We start from the raw sequence: 16,038 nt of genomic DNA, 5'->3' as shown, positions 1-16,038 counted from the left end.
AAATCTAATTTAATTGGTCACATACACATATTTAGCATATTTAGTTATTGCTGGTGTAGTGAAATGCTTGTGTTGCTAGTTCCAACAGTGCAGTAATATCTAACAATTTACAACAATACACACAAATCTAAAAGTCAAATAATGGAATTAAGAAATATATAACAGTAAGTCTTACACCAGTAAGACTAGCTGCCGCCTGTTAACCCTGACTACATTTACCACCCATCTGCTTGGAAGTTTGTTTGCAAACAGTTTATAACCCATTTCCCAACGTTTTAGAATACTGTAACTCTTGAATGCATTCTCGATTATCTGATTGGCTGGAGCATTTCATCTGGCGTGGACAACGTTTCAAGTTGACGTGGATGCATGTCTAGCGAACTGGTGTTTAGTTTTTTTTGTCCTTATCACGGTTTGTTGCGACATCATTTCAATCGATGAAAGTTTTTATTTAATGTTAGTTACCTTTTCAAAATGTCCTCTGTTGAAGATGGTGAATGTAGTCGCGGCTTGTATCAACTCAACAAATTCGAGAAACTGTCGGGGAGGCCTCCCATCAGAGACTCAGGTTTGTAGCTAGCTTAATTGTTATTTTTCTATCTAGCTGCTATCCATGTAAAACTACCTAGCTAGAATTAGTTAGCTAGCTAAAGTAACTAACTGACGGGCAATCAACAAAAAAAACGAGTCAGTGTAATTGTTTAGGAAGGCATATCTTCGAATTACAATATTAGAGACAGGCGATTAAACTTTAGCTTGGACTTTAAACAAGTATTTTAGTCAACTAACGTTAGCGCAGCTTGATACGGAAGTCGACTGTCATGCAAAGAAGACTGACTAGATGGTGGGAAGCATACATTATCCCTCTGTGCAATCCATTGCCAGTCATTTGTACTACTGACTTTACTGAGTAGATCTAAATGTATTTCCATAGGAAATATTGTAGTATTGACCAATCAGTGGCAACTACAGTTTTGAAACAACTCAAGTACTGATGTAAGGTTGGAAAAGTATCTTTGACTCGAGTCAAATATACTCTAGGTTCTGAGTGGCTGGGTAGTGTCAGCCACTTATGTGGTAGCTTCACCACCAAGGCTGTGTCTCTCTCTCTCAAATCACATTTTATTGATCACATACACATATTTAGCAGCTGTTATTGCGGGTGTAGCGACATGCTTGTGTCCCTAGCTCCAACAGTGCAGTAGTGTTTAACAGTACACACAAATCTAAAGTAAAATAATGGAATTAAGAATTATATAAATATTAGGGTACCTGTGTGTGTTTGTCATACAACAATGGACAAGCCACTTGTCTAGCCTATTTGGTTAGACACTAAGCAGGCTTGAACTGAACTCCACCAAAAGCCTATGTTTGGGGTGGAATGTTGGTCTGTCTGCTTTTGTAATGTTTTTGTGGTTTTGTTCTCCGCTAATTGTGTCTGTGTGTGCACATGTCTGTATCATGGCTGGTGATTGTGGTTGGTGATGACTGGCAGGCTCTAAGAAGAGAGTAAGATGGCTTCAGGCTCGGCGGATCTTCTCCCCTTCGTGCCCCAACTTCCGCATCCCTAATAGGTTTCTGAGAGAAGGTGGGTAACTGTAACACCCGAGACTGCAGCCAAGACCACCTCTCTCTTCACCGACCAATGCTAACGCAACTCTAGTGCCCTCAGACTAAAGAATGAGGGATTCAATATAAGCTGGCTCCGGGTTGAACAGGGATAGCAGGGTGCGCCATGCTAAAATTGAACAGTAATCAGTGCCACTTGGTCATCTTGTCAACAAGGCATCATGAAGCATCGTTCAGAAACATCTCTTTTCCATGAAATATATGTTTGAATTTTCAAACTAGGTTTCATTGGGAATGCAGATTAAGCATGCAGATTTATCAAGCTCAATCATTTTTGCATAGAAATACACATTCTTACATATTACTCCACATATTTCACCTACTGTACGTCACTTTTGTTTTGAGCTGCTGTTGGCCAGAACGGGGCATTAATGGAATCCCCTCAATGGCAACTATGTCTCCTACAGTTGGTCAAGCACGAATGTCCTATCTGCTCTTCCACCTCCTCTCTCACTCCCTTGTCCAGTCTGCAGTGCTTCTCTTCTCCCTCTCATTTCCCCATGACTCAAGGAAATCCACTTGTACCACTCTGCTTCCTTCTCTCTTCCTCCTCTCTTCCTATCTAAACAGCCTCTTCCTCTCCCTTGTAATGGTTCTTGGTCCACTCCACCTCTTCTCTTCCTTCCTGTTCTCTTATCACTTTTATCCCTCTTAGCAAGAGTCTCTCTTACTCTGATTGGCCCTGGTTCCTCCTTTCCTCTTGTCACTCATCCTCTTCAGCTTTCTTTATTGGACCCAGGGAGGCTTTCTCTCCCTCAGTGTCTCTGGGTTTGGATGTATGTTTGTCATGGAGTGTTCTGAGGTCTCGCTTTCTCTGTTCTATTTTTCTTTCTGTGAGTCGGTCATGTTGTTGCTCCTATAACAATTGTCATAATTGTTATAGGAAGCAATTGACCTCCGTGCGCCTAGGAGAAGAAAACAAATCACCCAAATGATAATGGTTGCAATGATGACTTCACTGTACCGCTGCCCCTGAGTGCCATGGAGAATACACTGAGGGCAGATTCATGACCGTCATGCTTGCACCATTACTACAAAGAAAATAGCTTGTTACTTCAAAAGAAAAATGTGCTCCTAAATGTTTCAACATAGGCTCATAAATTAGAATGTCGGTGTAGAGCCCTTGACCTGTGCCTCCTATTTTCCTCAGTGTCTGAAAATAGATCCACTTGACTATTTGATCTGTTATTCCACTAAAAACATTCCTCTGGTCTTTTCTACAACAAAATATCTTGAGGCTCAATGATTCCATAGGGCTGTTGTTTAGTCCTTGGCTGTTTACTCAAAGCTCATCATACTGATGCCTGGACATTTAATCAGTACACACGGTGAACTCCACCACCTCCACAGTGGAAATGTTATGAAGTATGTCAATAAGATATGGCTCATTATTCATTTAACATGCAGACTTTCTCCTAAGCCTGTCATATAGGGAGTACTTTAACCACATGCTTGCTTATGTGATGGCTAGGCCTATTTATCTAGATTCTTAAATAATCAGAAATGTTTTAGCATTTGCTTGTTGAAAGCGGTCTGTTTATGCAGCCATGTTCTTGGTAATCTGTGCAGCAGATTACATAATGGCTCTGGGTGGAAATCTGATGGAAACCCCCTGGATTACTTCACTGCATTTTATTATACTCATTTATGTCTCTAGATCGGCTGTCTGTGACAAACAGCTGGGAAATAACAGACTAGGCCTACACATCTATGGCTTTTCAGCCCATGCAAATCATGTAGTGGCGGTCAAGTCAACAAGGGTAGGATACGTGTTTTAGATTGAAATCTAGACATTGTTTCAGGCTCCATTCCAAATAACGTCCCCTTCTGTGCTGTTGTTCCTGCCCTCATGAATCTGGCTGGACTAAATAGGTGAAAACCATATGGCAAAAAGAGAAAAGGTGGCGCTATTGTTTAAAGATATCGCAGAGATCCACAAAGGGCACTAAAGAAGTGCAAGAGGAAGGACAATTCCCCTGTAACCGTGTCTCCTTCTCTCACCCTTGCTCCCTCTTCCATCCATGAAACCCCACTCTTTACTCACCTCCCCCTCAGGTCACTGTGCCCCCCCGGCCCGCAGCGGGCACCGGTGTGTGGCAGACAATGCCAACCTGTATGTGTTTGGAGGATACAATCCTGACTTTGAGGAGGCAGGTGGCTCGGAGAACGAGGACTACCCTCTTTTCAGGGAGCTGTGGAGGTTTCACTTCGCCACGGCTACCTGGCAACAGGTCCACACAGAGGGCTACATGCCCACCGAGCTGGCTTCCATGTCAGGTAAGGGATTAAGTTGAATATTGGCTGTCCTTTAATGTACCCATCGATCCATTGCAAAGTTAACTTGCTTAACCATTATTATCCGTTCTTGGTCAGACTGAGAACAGACCGTTGAACAGTTTGTGTTGTGTTTTTCTCTGTGTGTCTCAGCTGTCTTACACGGCAACAATCTATTGGTGTTTGGGGGCACTGGGATTCCTTTTGGAGAAAGCAACGGGAATGACGTCCATGTCTGCAATGTTCACTACAAACGCTGGAAACTGCTCAACTGCCGAGGGAAGAAACCCAACCGAATCTACGGGCAGGTAAAGAGCTCTCATCTGTTGACCACCTGAGCTGTCCCACTGACACATCGTGTGGTCTGTGGAGAGTTAACGGTTAGCTTTAAACCTGGGCTGTGGAAATTTCTATTACTCCTACAGTGCATTCAGAAAGTATTCAGAACCATTTACTTTGCATTTTATGTTACAGCCTTATTCTAAAATTGATTAAATGGCTTTTTTCCCCTCTTTAATCTATACCCAATGCCCAATAATGACAAAGCATTTTAGTAATGTTAGCACATTTATTACAAATACAAAACAGAAACATTTACATAAGTATTCAGACTCTTTACTTTGTTGATGCACCTTTGGCAGCGATTACAGCCTCCAGTCTTCTTGGGTATGATGCTACAAGCTTGGAACACCTGTATTTGGGGCGTTTCTCCCATTCTTCTCTGCAGAACCTCTCAAGCTCTGTCAGGTTGGATGGGGAGTGTCGCTGCACAGTTATTTTCAGGTCTCTCCAGAGATGTTCGATCGGGTTCAATTCCAGGCTCTGGCTGGGCCACTCAAGGACATTCAGAGACTTGTCCCAAAGCCACTCCTGCATTGTCTTGGCTTTGTGCTTAGGGTTGTTGACCTGTTGGAAGGTGAACCTTTCCCTCAGTCTGAGTTCCTGAGCGCCCTAGAGCAGGTTTTCATCAAGGATCTCAGTGCTTTGCTCTGTTTATCTTTCCCTCGATCCTGACTACTCTCTCAGTCCCTGCTGCTGAAAAACATCACGATACCACCATCAACTTGCTTCACTGTAGGGATGGTGCCATGTTACCTCCAGATGTGACTCTTGGCATTCAGGCCAAAGAGTTCAATCTTGATTTCCTCAGACCAGAGAATCTTGTTTCTCATGGTCTGGGAGTCTTCAGGTGCCTTTTGGCAAACTTCAAGCGGGCTGTCCTGTGCCTTTTTACTGAGGAGTGGTTTCCATCTGGCAACTCTACCATAAAGGCCTGATTGGTGGAGTGCTGCAGAGATGGGAGAACCTTCTAGAAGGACAACCATCTCCACAGAGGAACTCTAGAGCTCCGTCAGAGTGACCATTCTCTCCGATTGCTCAGTTTGGCCGTGCGGCCAGTTCTAGAAAGAGTCTTGGTGGTTCCAAACTTCTTCCGTTTTTCTATGTCTTCTTGGGGCCGTTCAATGCTGCAGAAATCTTTTGGTACACTTCCACAGATTTGTACCTTGACACAATTCTATCTCGGAACTCTATGGACAATTCCTTCGACCGCATGGCTTGGTTTTTGCTCTGACATGCACTGTCAACTGTAGGACCTTACATAGACAGGTGTGTGCCTTTCCAAATCATGTCCAATCAATTGAATTTACCACATGTGGAGTCAAATCAAGTTCTAGAAACATCTCAAAGATGATCAATGGAAACAAAATGCATCTGAACTCAATTTTGAGTCTCATATCAAAGGGTCTGAATGCTTACATAAATAAGGTATTGATGTTAATTTTAATAAATTTGGAAAGGAATTGAGAAACATATTTGCTTTGTCACTCTGGGGTATTGTGGGTGTAGATTGATTAAATACAAATCCTCAATCTTAGGATGTCTGAAACGTAACAAAATGTGGAAAAAGTTAAGGGATCTGAATTAGAGGTCGACCGATTTTAATTAGGGCCGATTTCAAGTTTTCATAACAATCGGAAATCTGTATTTTTGGACACCGATTTGGCTGATTTAAAAAATATATATATATTTTTTAAATCTTTATTTAACTAAGCAAGTCTGTGTTCTTAACTTTCTTATTTTCAATGACGGCCTAGGAACGGTGGGTTAACTGCCTCGTTCAGGGGCAGAACGACTGATTTTTACCTTGTCAGCTCTGGGGATTCAATCTTGCAACCTTACAGTTAACTAGTCCAACGCTCTAACTACCTGATTATAGTGCACTCCATGAGGAGCCTGCCTGTCACACGAATGCAGTAAGAAACCAAGGTAAGTTGCTAGCTAGCATTAAACTGAGTTTTTTTATAAGATCTCAATCAATCATAATCACTAGTTAACTACACATGGTTGATGATATTACTAGTTTATCTAGCGTGTCCAGCGTTGCATATAATCGATGCGTATTCGTGAAAAAGGACTGTCGTTGCTCCAATGTGTTCCTAACCATAAACATCAATGCCTTTTCTTAAAATCAATACACAGAAGTATATATTTTTAAACCTGCATATTTAGCTAAAAGAAATCCAGGTTAGCAGGCAATATTAACCAGGTGAAATTGTCACTTCTCTTGCGTTCATTGCACGCAGAGTCAGTGTTTAGGCAACAGTTTGGGCCGGATTCGACCATATTAATGACCTAAGGGTCTTATTTCTGTGTGTTATCATGTTTTTACTAAGTCTATGATTTGATAGAGCAGTCTGACTGAGCGATGGTAGGCTCGTAAGCATTCATTCAAACAGCACTGTTGTGCGTTTGCCAGCAGTTGTTTATGACTTCAAGCCTATGAACTCGCGAGATTAGGCTGGTGTAACCGATGTGAAATGGCTAGCTAGTTAGCGGGGTGCGCGCTAATAGCGTTTCAAATGTCACAACGCTCTGAGACTTAGAGTGGTTGTTCACCTTGCTCTTCATGGGTAAACCTGCTTCGAGGGTGGCTGTTGTCGATGTGTTCATGGTTCGAGCGGAAGCTATACTATTACACTGGCAATACTAAAGTGCCTATAAGAACATCCAATAGTCAAAGATTAAGGAAATACAAATTTTAACTTTTTTTATTTTACCTTTATTTAACTAGGCAAGTCAGTTAAGAACACATTCTTATTTTCAATGACGGCCTAGGAACAGTGGGTTAACTGCCTGTTCAGGGGCAGAACGACAGATTTGTACCTTGTCAGCTCGGGGGTTTGAACTTGCAACCTTGCAACCTGGTTACTAGTCCAACGCTCTAACCACTAGGCTACCCTGCCACCCCAAATGGTATAGAGAGAAATAGTCCTATAATTCCTATAATAACTACAACCTAAAACTTCTTACCTGGGAATATTGAAGACTCATGTTAAAAAGAACCACCAGCTTTCATATGTTCTCATGTTCTGAGCAAGAAACTTAAACGTTAGCTTTCTGACATAGCACATATTGCACTTACATTCTTCTCCAACACTTTGTTTTTGCATTATTTAAACCAAATTGAACATGTTTCATTATTTATTTGAGGCTAAATTTATTTTATTGATGTATTATATTAAGTTAAAATAAGTATTAATTCAGTATTTTTGTAATTGTCATTATTACAAATACATTTTAAAAAATCGTCCGGTTTTAATCGGTATCGGCGTTGAAAAATCAGAATCGTTCGCCCTCTAGTCTGAATACTTTCCAAATGCACTATATATGACTTCCTTCCTTTGTCTTTCCTAACCTCTGATCTGAAAAGATTGGCTCGGTCAAAGTAAATAACTGACACAATTATTTACATTGTTAGTCTGTCCTACTGTATGTAACAAATCACTTGACCGTAAGGACATTCCCCACAACCATGCTCTCTCCCTCATTCCTCCCTCCCTCCTTCCAGGCCATGGCCATCATTAATGGCTACCTGTATGTGTTTGGAGGGACGACAGGCTACGTCTACAGCACAGACCTACACAGGCTGGACCTGACTACCAGGGAGTGGACCCACCTCAAGCCCAACAACCCCCCTACAGACCTGCCAGAGGAAAGGTCAGTCACCTCTTAATCTTCTGGTAGTGTCCCCCCCTGCCCACACACACACACACACACACATCTTAATCTCTCTTTCAGGTACAGACATGAGGTGGCCCATGATGGACAGAGAATATACATCCTAGGAGGCGGGACTTCCTGGACATCATATCCCCTAGACAAAGTACAGTACAGGATGAGAGAACACTGTATGTAAGGTGGTTGTTTTACTGACATATTTTAGCATGGGGGTTTACGTTCTGTTCCCCCCTCAGATACATGCCTACAACCTAGAGACTAACTCCTGGGAGGAGATTATCACAAAACCTCATGAAAAAATAGGTTTGTTTACATAAGGGTCTACTGTTGTTCATATACACATTACTGTGCACGCCTGTAAACTGATGTGTGTTCTGTTGTTGTCAGGGTATCCTGCAGCACGACGGTGTCACAGTTGTGTCCAGGTCAGGCAGGGTAAGAACTTTACATCTGTTTACTAGGAATCAGCTCTGTGTGTCCAGGCTAGGGTTCATTTTCAGTAATATTGGTAAATAGCAGGTAATTTATGGTAACTTTGGTAATTTATACTTGATTAACTTCCAAAATGATTTTAAATCCTATGTAGTGCCTTCAGAAACTATTCTCACCCCTTGACCTTTTTCCACATTTGACCTTTTTCCACATTTGAACTGTTACATCCTAAATTTTAATTGGATTCAATTGAGATTTTGTTACTGGCCTACACACAATACCTCATAATGTCAAAGTGGAATGATGTGTTTTAGAAATTGTACAAATGAATTAACAATGAAAAGCTGAGATGTATTTCGTCAATAAGTATTCAACTCCTTTGTTATGGCAACCCTAAATAAGTTCAGGAGTGAAAATGTGCTAAAGTCCCATAATAAGTTGCATGGACTCACTCTGTGTGCAATAATAGTGTGTAACATGATTTTTGAAAAACTACCTCACACATACATCTGTAAGGTCCCTCAGTCAAGCAATGAATGTTAAACACAGATTCAAGACCAGGGAGGTTTTCCAGTGCCTCGCAAAGAACAGCACCTATTGTTAGATGGGTAGAAATAAAACGCAGGCATTGAATATCCCTTTGAGCATGATGTAGTTTTTAATGACACTTTGGATTGTGTATCAATACACCCAGTCACTACCAAGATACAGACGCCCTTCCTAACTTAGTTGCCGGAAAGGAAGGAAACCTCTCAGAGATTTCACCGTGAGGCCAATAGTGACTTTATGGGAGGTAATGCTGTAGTTACTCCACAATACTAACATAAATGACAGTGAAAAGAAGGAAAGATGTACAGAATAAAAATATTCCAAAACATGCATCCTGTTAAAGTAAAACTGCTAAAAATTTGTCCTGAATACAAAGCCTTATGTTTGGAGCAAACACAACGCCACTGAGTACCTTTCTTCATATTTCTAAGCATGGTGGTGGCTGCATCATGTTATGGGTATGCTTGTCATCGGCAAGGACTGAGATGTTTTTTAGGATAAAAAGAAACGGAATAGAGTTAAGCACAGGCAAAATCGTAGAGGAAAACCTGTTGGGAGACCAATTCAGCTTTCAGCAATAAACCTAATAACCCAAATGTACAATAGTTTTGCTTACAAAGATGGCATTAAATGTTCCCAAGTGGCCTAGTTACAGTTTAACTTACAGTACCAGTCAAAAGTTTGGACATACCTACTTATTTCAGGGTTTTTCTTTATTTTTACTATTTTCTACTTTGTAGAATAATAGTGAAGACATCAACACTATGAAATAACAACTGGAATCATGTAATAACCAAAAGTGTTACATTTATCAAAATATATTAGCCCCCCTTTTCCTTGACAGCTTTGCACACTCTTGGCGTTCTCTCAACCAGCTTCATGAGGTAGTCACCTGGAATGCATTTCAATTAACAGTTATGTCTTGTTAATTTGTGGAATTTCTTCAATGCGTTTGAGCCGATTAGTTGTGTTATGACATGGTAGGGGGGTATACAGAAGATAGCCCTATTTGCTAAAAGACCAAGTCCATAATATGGCAAGAACAGCTAAAATAAGCAAAGAGAAACAACAACTTTAAGACATGAAGGTCAGTCAGTATGGAAAATGTCAAGAACTGTGAATGTTTCTTCAAGTGCAGTCGCAGAAACCATCAAGCACTATGATGAAACTGGCTCTCATGAATACCGTTACAGGAAAGGAAGACCCTGAGTTACTTATGCTGCAGAGGACAAGGTAATTAGTTACCAGCCTCAAATTGCAGACCAAATAAACACTTCACATAGTTCAAATAGCAGACACATCTCAACATCAACTGTTCAGAGGAGACTGCATGAATCAAGCCTTCACGGTCAAATTTCTGCAAGAAACCACTATTAAAGGACACCAATAATAAGAAGAGACTTGCTTGGGCCAAGAAACACGAGTAATGGATATTAGACTGGTGGAAAAATAGTCCTTTGGTCTGATGATTCTAAATTTGAGATTTTTGGTATTAATTGTGTCTTTGAGACGCAGAGTAGGTGAACAGATGCTCTCCGCATGTGTGGTTCCCAGCGTGAAGCAAAGAGGTGTGATTGTGTGGGTGTGCTTTTCTGGTGACACTGTCTGTGACTGATTTAGAATTCAAGGCACACTTAACCAGCATGGCTACCACAGCATTCTGCAGTGATATGCCATCCCATCTGGTTTGCGCTTAGTCCCACCATTTGTTTTTCAACAGGACAATGACCCAAAACTTACCTCCAGGCTGTGTAAGGGCTAATTGACCTGGGAGAGTGACGGAGTGCTGCATCAGATGACCTGGCCTCCACAATCACCTGACTTCAACCCAATTGGGATGAGTTAAGTGAAGGAAAAGCAGCCAACAAGTGCTCAGCATATGTGGGAACTCCTTCAAGACTGTTGGAAAAGCATTCCAGGTGAAGCTGGTTAAGATAATGTCAAGAGTTTGCAAAACTGTCAAAGCAAAGGGTGGCTACTTTGAAGAATCCCAAACATAAAATGTAACACTTTTGGTTGCTACATGATTCCATATGTTATATCATAGTTTTGCCTTCACTGTTATTCTACAGTGTAGAAAATAGTCAAAATAAGGAAACCCTTGAATGAGTAGGTGTGCCCAAACTTTTGACTGTTACTTAAATCACGCTTAAATCTATGGCAAGACTTAAATGGCTGTCTAGCAATGATCAACAGCCATTATGGGGTATTGTGCGTGTAAGTAAATGGGTGAGGGGAAAAATCTATTTAATCCATTCTGAATTCAGGCTGTCCAGGGATATGAATCCAGGGATATGAATACTTTCTAAAGGCATGATATAGTATGTCCATATTGTGCATTTAGTTTCTAGGGGATAGGCTTTTGGTTCACAAGAAAATAGGCTAATGAAAAGCATCAAATTAAGAATTTACTCCGCAACTCTGGACTTCAGAACTTCCACCAGTTTGGCACCAAAACATATACATTAAAGATGTATTAAAAAAAGGATATTTCATGCTAAAACCATGTTAAACACAATGGTATTCACTAAATTGATGTTTTATATTTAAGATAATGTTTTACTGCTTTGTCATTTTATTTTTAAATCTTATTTGATATGCAATGAGTACCAAACATTCGGATTCAGAGGTCGAGACAGCATGTGTGGTAGTCAAATAGCAGGTCCGAAACCAGTAGCACGTCCGGTAAACAGGTCAGGGTTCCATAGCCACAGGCAGAACAGTTGAAACTGGAGCAGCAGCACGACCAGGTGGACTGGGGACAGCCAGGAGTCATCAGGCCAGGTAGTCCTGAGGCATGATCTTACGGCTCACATCCTCGAGAGGGAGAGAGAGAATTAGTGGGAGCATACTTAAATTCTCACACGACACTAGAAAAGACAGGGGAATTACACCAGATATGACAGACTAACTCTAGTTCCCCAGCACACAAACTATTGCAGCCTAGATACTGGAGGCTGAGACGGGTGGGTCGGGGGACACTGTAGCCCCGTCCGACGATACCCACGGACAGGGCCAACCAGGCAGGATATGACCCCACCCACTTTGCCAAAGCATTGCCCTCACACCACTAGAGGGATATCGACAGACCACCAACTTACTACCCTGAGACAAGGCTGAGAATAGCCCACGAAGTTCTCCCCCTCCACACGAGCCAGAGGGGGTGCCAAACCAATGCTTCCCATAGCTGTCAAGTTGGCTGGATGTCGTTTGGGTGGTGGACCATTCTTGATACACACTGGAAACTGTTGAGTGTGAAAAACCCAGTAGCATTGCAGTTCTTGACACAAACCGCTGCGCCTGGCACCTACTACCATACCCCTGTTCAGAGGCACTTAAATCTTTTGTCTTGCACGTTCACCCTCTGAATGGTGCGTGCACACACACACACAATCCATGCCTCAAGGCTTAAAAACACTTCTTGAACCTGTCTCCTCTTCATCTACACTGATTTAAGTGGATTTAACAGGTGACATCAAGGGATCATAGCTTTCACCTGGTCAGTGTGTCATGATAGAGCAGATGTCTTAATGTTTTGTTCACTCAGTGTATTTTACATGTGATAAGGCCACACACAGGGCCAGAAATAATTGCATAAATGTGATAATCTGAAGTACCCATTACCAAAATTCTGGTAGTTTACCGGTAAACTTTGAAAGTTACCAATAACATACCGTCCCTTTGCTTCCCTAGTCTAGGCTATGGACTGGGAGTCAGTGTTCATCCCTCTCTCTCCCCCCTCAGAGGTGTTTCTATGTGGGGGTTACAACGGGGAGCTGATCCTAGCTGACCTGTGGAAGATCAACCTGCAGACCTTCCAGTGGACCAAGCTACCCACCGTCCTGCCTGAGCCTGCTTACTTCCACTGTGCTGCAGTCACACCGGTCAGTACATCACACACACGCACACTTTTCTGGATGTACGATTTTCAATCACATCTCTCTCTCCTCTCCCAGGCTGGCTGTATGTATGTGCATGGTGGAGTGGTGAACATGTCAGAGAACAGGAGGACTGGGTCTCTGTACAAGGTGTGGCTAGTGGTGCCCAGCCTGCTGGAGCTGACCTGGGAGAGGCTGCTAAAGGCCTTCCCTCACCTGGCTCAGCTCTCCTCCCTGCAGCTTCTCAGCCTGGGCCTCACACACACCCTCATCCAGCGCCTCAAGTAGACCACCATGCCCTCACGGCTGATGTGGGAACAGGTCAAAGCAAGGACAGTGGTGAAGGCCAACGGATTGTGGATGGAACTGAGTTGACTCCCTTTCCTGCCACCACTGAGCAGAGGGACTGAATGGCCAATGGAACAATGAGCAGGTGTGTTGGCATATCTGGGAATGGACTGAGGGATGAGAAGCGATGTATATTGCGGACATAACGTCAGGTCATCCTCAAACATTGGATGCCTTTTAAAAAAAAATAAAGTTTTTAATGTGTGCACTTTGACTGAGTTTGAAATCCCAAGTGGAATGTTTGAAATGTGTGTTGGAGTCCCTGGGACCTGGTGTATTTCAGGGTTTGTTTGCCTTCATATTCCATTAGCCATGGCTTAACTAGGCGAGCAACTAGGAGAGTGGAGTTTTAGTAGAACTTGGGAGTTCACTGAATGCTACTTATTTCACCCTTTTATGTGTTTGCATGCAGCTGACCACACTAATCATACCTGTTATCGTGAGTATTGTTTCAAAGGGCTCTACAGTCTAGGCAAAAGATCTGCAACATAGCCGATGGAGGTTAGGTTGCTTAGCTCTCTACGTAGTATTACGTATTTTCTTTTTTTTGTGCTGCTGAATTTTTAGAACGTGACGCAAACGTAGCTCCGTAGACTGAAAACCACTATGGAGAGCCCTTAACTCTACTCATTATTCCTCCCCCCCCACCCACCACACACATGCTGTTCAAAACGGAATAGCGGAAACTTTAAACTCAGTGGTTTATTTCCTTAATGCCTAAAGGGACATTTGAATTAGTCTCTTTTGATACTGTGATGTATAGGTTCCTGAGGGAGACAGACCAGGTACATGATGCTGATAGACATGGTGTCTTGTTTTCTGTAAGGAAGCCCACTGGTAAAGAAACAGCTGCTGCTATGTCCACTGACCGGTCTAATACGAATTGGTCTCATCTAGCAGGCTGGTGGGGCAAGGCATTGATTTAGGACAGACAGGGCAAATCTTGTTCGGTATACCTCTTGAGCCAGTGTGACTATGTGAACCCCCTGTGACAGCACTGTGATTCTCTAGAGCCTGAGTCTTACAACTTCTGTTCTTAGACACACTGATCACACACACAGCGGGGAGCGGTGTGAAACTGTACTGTTGCCATTTATTTCATTTAGTGCCTTTTCAGATCATTTTTTTCCAGTGTGACAACTGTATTGGTTGTGTAGAGTTCTCTCCTTTTACCACGCATGTGTCCCTGAAGCATGGCTTTTAACTTTACTCCTAGTCACTGACAATATGGAAATGTCCATATAGCCCTCCACCAGTCTCTGTTCCCCCATGCTTTAGTAATCTGAGCCATTGACCCGCTCATCTTTTAATGTTGTCCCCATTCCATCTATTCTCTTTACTGACCTTTGGTCAAACCATTCTGTCCATTACAGTTCTTTTTATTTGGGTTTCTGAATGTCGATCACGCATAGTGAACCCTTAACTTGTGAATTTGGTTGGACAGACTATGTATAGACTCATTTGGTATGGTGCAGCCCAATATGGTGACCGGAGTGTGGGTGTGTCGAAAGGAGTGGGTGTATGGAAAGTGAATCAGCTAATTGGGCAGATTTGTTGCCACTCGACTGTTTTGCCCGTCAGTTTAAGCCAGTGCGAATGACTAGTGCACCCAGTCTTGTATTGCGCCAGCACAACACGGTTGACTCAAATAACCAAATCATCATTTGTTGATTTATTTGAATCAGCTGTGTAGCGCTGGGGCAAAAACCACAATGTGCACCTCTTGGGGTCCCCAGGAAACTCTGGTGTAACCTAACAGCAGAGCGCTACTATCCTTTCCACGCGCCCACTCACCCACTCCGGACGTCATATTGGGCTGCAGCTACCCCCTTCTGCATTTATCCTATTTTTGCTTTTAAAGATGTGCACCAGTGTCTTCAGGTCATTTTAACATTAAACCAAACTGGAGATGTATCTGGTGGAAAAACCAATGAAATCACGACTCTGCCTTTTTTAACTTTTCAACAATGTTGGGTTTAATCTCTAATATCCCACACATTTTCCCTGTCAGTTAGACTGATAGCATGTAACTCACATGTCACTTCTGGTCCTCCTTTTTATACTATAGTTTCTGCACAGAACACAGGTGCTCAGTCTGAAATCAATGCCAATCCTCTTGCCCCCTGGATACTACTTGTCGATCTGGAAGACTAGCGTTGGCTTCTGACATGTTTCTTACACCCACTCACATCTTTTAGGATCATGAGAAGTATCAAGGGATAGTGCCTAAGGGTTGATTTTTGGACTGGGAAATTTGCCTTTGCTATAACTCAAATTTTTGGGAAAGTGGGCTTCTGTATGAGACACTGCACCCAGTGGTCTATTGTTTTGTTGGTAATCTATGGAATAGATTTTGGAACTCCATGTCAACCTGTGAATGTAGTCACTCTACACATGCTGTACTGAATGTGGATGGACAAACAACCCGACTCTGCACAATTAAAGGCAATCATGATTCCATTTAGGTTTTTTAATTTAATTGTTTGAATCAATAAATGTACTGTAAGCACTTTTTAAAAACGTTGTTTGACTGGTGTATTATTTGGCCTGAAAATCCAGGTACTATGTATTTAATTTAACTGACTCCCTTTCAAACACAACTTGTTTTGACTTTGTATTATACTGAACAAAAATATAAATGCAACATGTAAAGTGTTGGTTTCATGAGCTGAAATAAAAGATCCCAGAAACGTCCCATAGGCACAAAGTGTATTTCTCTCAAATGTTGTACACACATTTGTTTACATCCCTGTTAGTGAGCATTTCTCCTTTGCCAAGATACTCCACCCACTTGACAAGGGGCGTATCAAGAAGCTGATTGAACGGCATGATCATTACACAGGTGCACCTTTACAAAGGCCACTCTGAAATGTGCAATTTTGTCACAAAACAATGCTCAGATGTCTCA

The 16,038-nt window shown here is 42.2% G+C and overlaps 1 protein-coding gene across 5 annotated transcripts; it reads left to right on the top strand.

Annotated features, from left to right (window-relative positions):
- The first annotated feature begins 323 nt into the window (after positions 1–323).
- Positions 324–15,824, top strand: LOC118370949 (kelch domain-containing protein 10-like). 5 transcript variants are annotated; one of them, XM_035756197.2, is made up of 10 exons: positions 327–568; positions 1,496–1,588; positions 3,685–3,906; positions 4,057–4,211; positions 7,754–7,902; positions 7,984–8,068; positions 8,160–8,226; positions 8,311–8,358; positions 12,649–12,788; positions 12,861–15,824. In XM_035756197.2, exons 1-10 carry the CDS (start codon positions 475–477, stop codon positions 13,068–13,070), a joined length of 1,263 nt encoding a protein of 420 aa, XP_035612090.1. In that variant the 5' UTR covers positions 327–474; the 3' UTR covers positions 13,071–15,824. The 5 variants fall into 5 exon arrangements, with proteins under 5 accessions (XP_035612091.1, XP_035612088.1, XP_035612089.1 ...); XM_035756195.2 differs by having other exon boundaries at positions 325–568; positions 12,649–15,824; XM_035756199.2 differs by lacking the exon at positions 1,496–1,588 and having other exon boundaries at positions 326–568.
- Positions 15,825–16,038: the final 214 nt, after the last annotated feature.

Source organism: Oncorhynchus keta, chromosome 22, assembly GCF_023373465.1.
Source record: "Oncorhynchus keta strain PuntledgeMale-10-30-2019 chromosome 22, Oket_V2, whole genome shotgun sequence".
Taxonomy (NCBI): Eukaryota; Metazoa; Chordata; class Actinopteri; order Salmoniformes; family Salmonidae; genus Oncorhynchus; species Oncorhynchus keta.
The sequence above is the reverse complement of the archived record's forward strand: the minus strand, read 5'-3'. Positions and strand labels throughout refer to the sequence as shown.

What these genes read in the sequence shown, in the direction of transcription:
- LOC118370949 (XM_035756195.2), top strand. Translation starts at nt 475, where the DNA reads ATGTCCTCTGTTGAAGATGGTGAATGTAGTCGCGGCTTGTATCAACTC. An exon ending in CGAGCTGGCTTCCATGTCAG is followed by an intron (nt 3,907 to 4,056) that starts GTAAGGGATTAA and finishes TGTGTGTCTCAG; the next exon opens with CTGTCTTACACGGCAACAAT. An exon ending in CCAACCGAATCTACGGGCAG is followed by an intron (nt 4,212 to 7,753) that starts GTAAAGAGCTCT and finishes CCCTCCTTCCAG; the next exon opens with GCCATGGCCATCATTAATGG.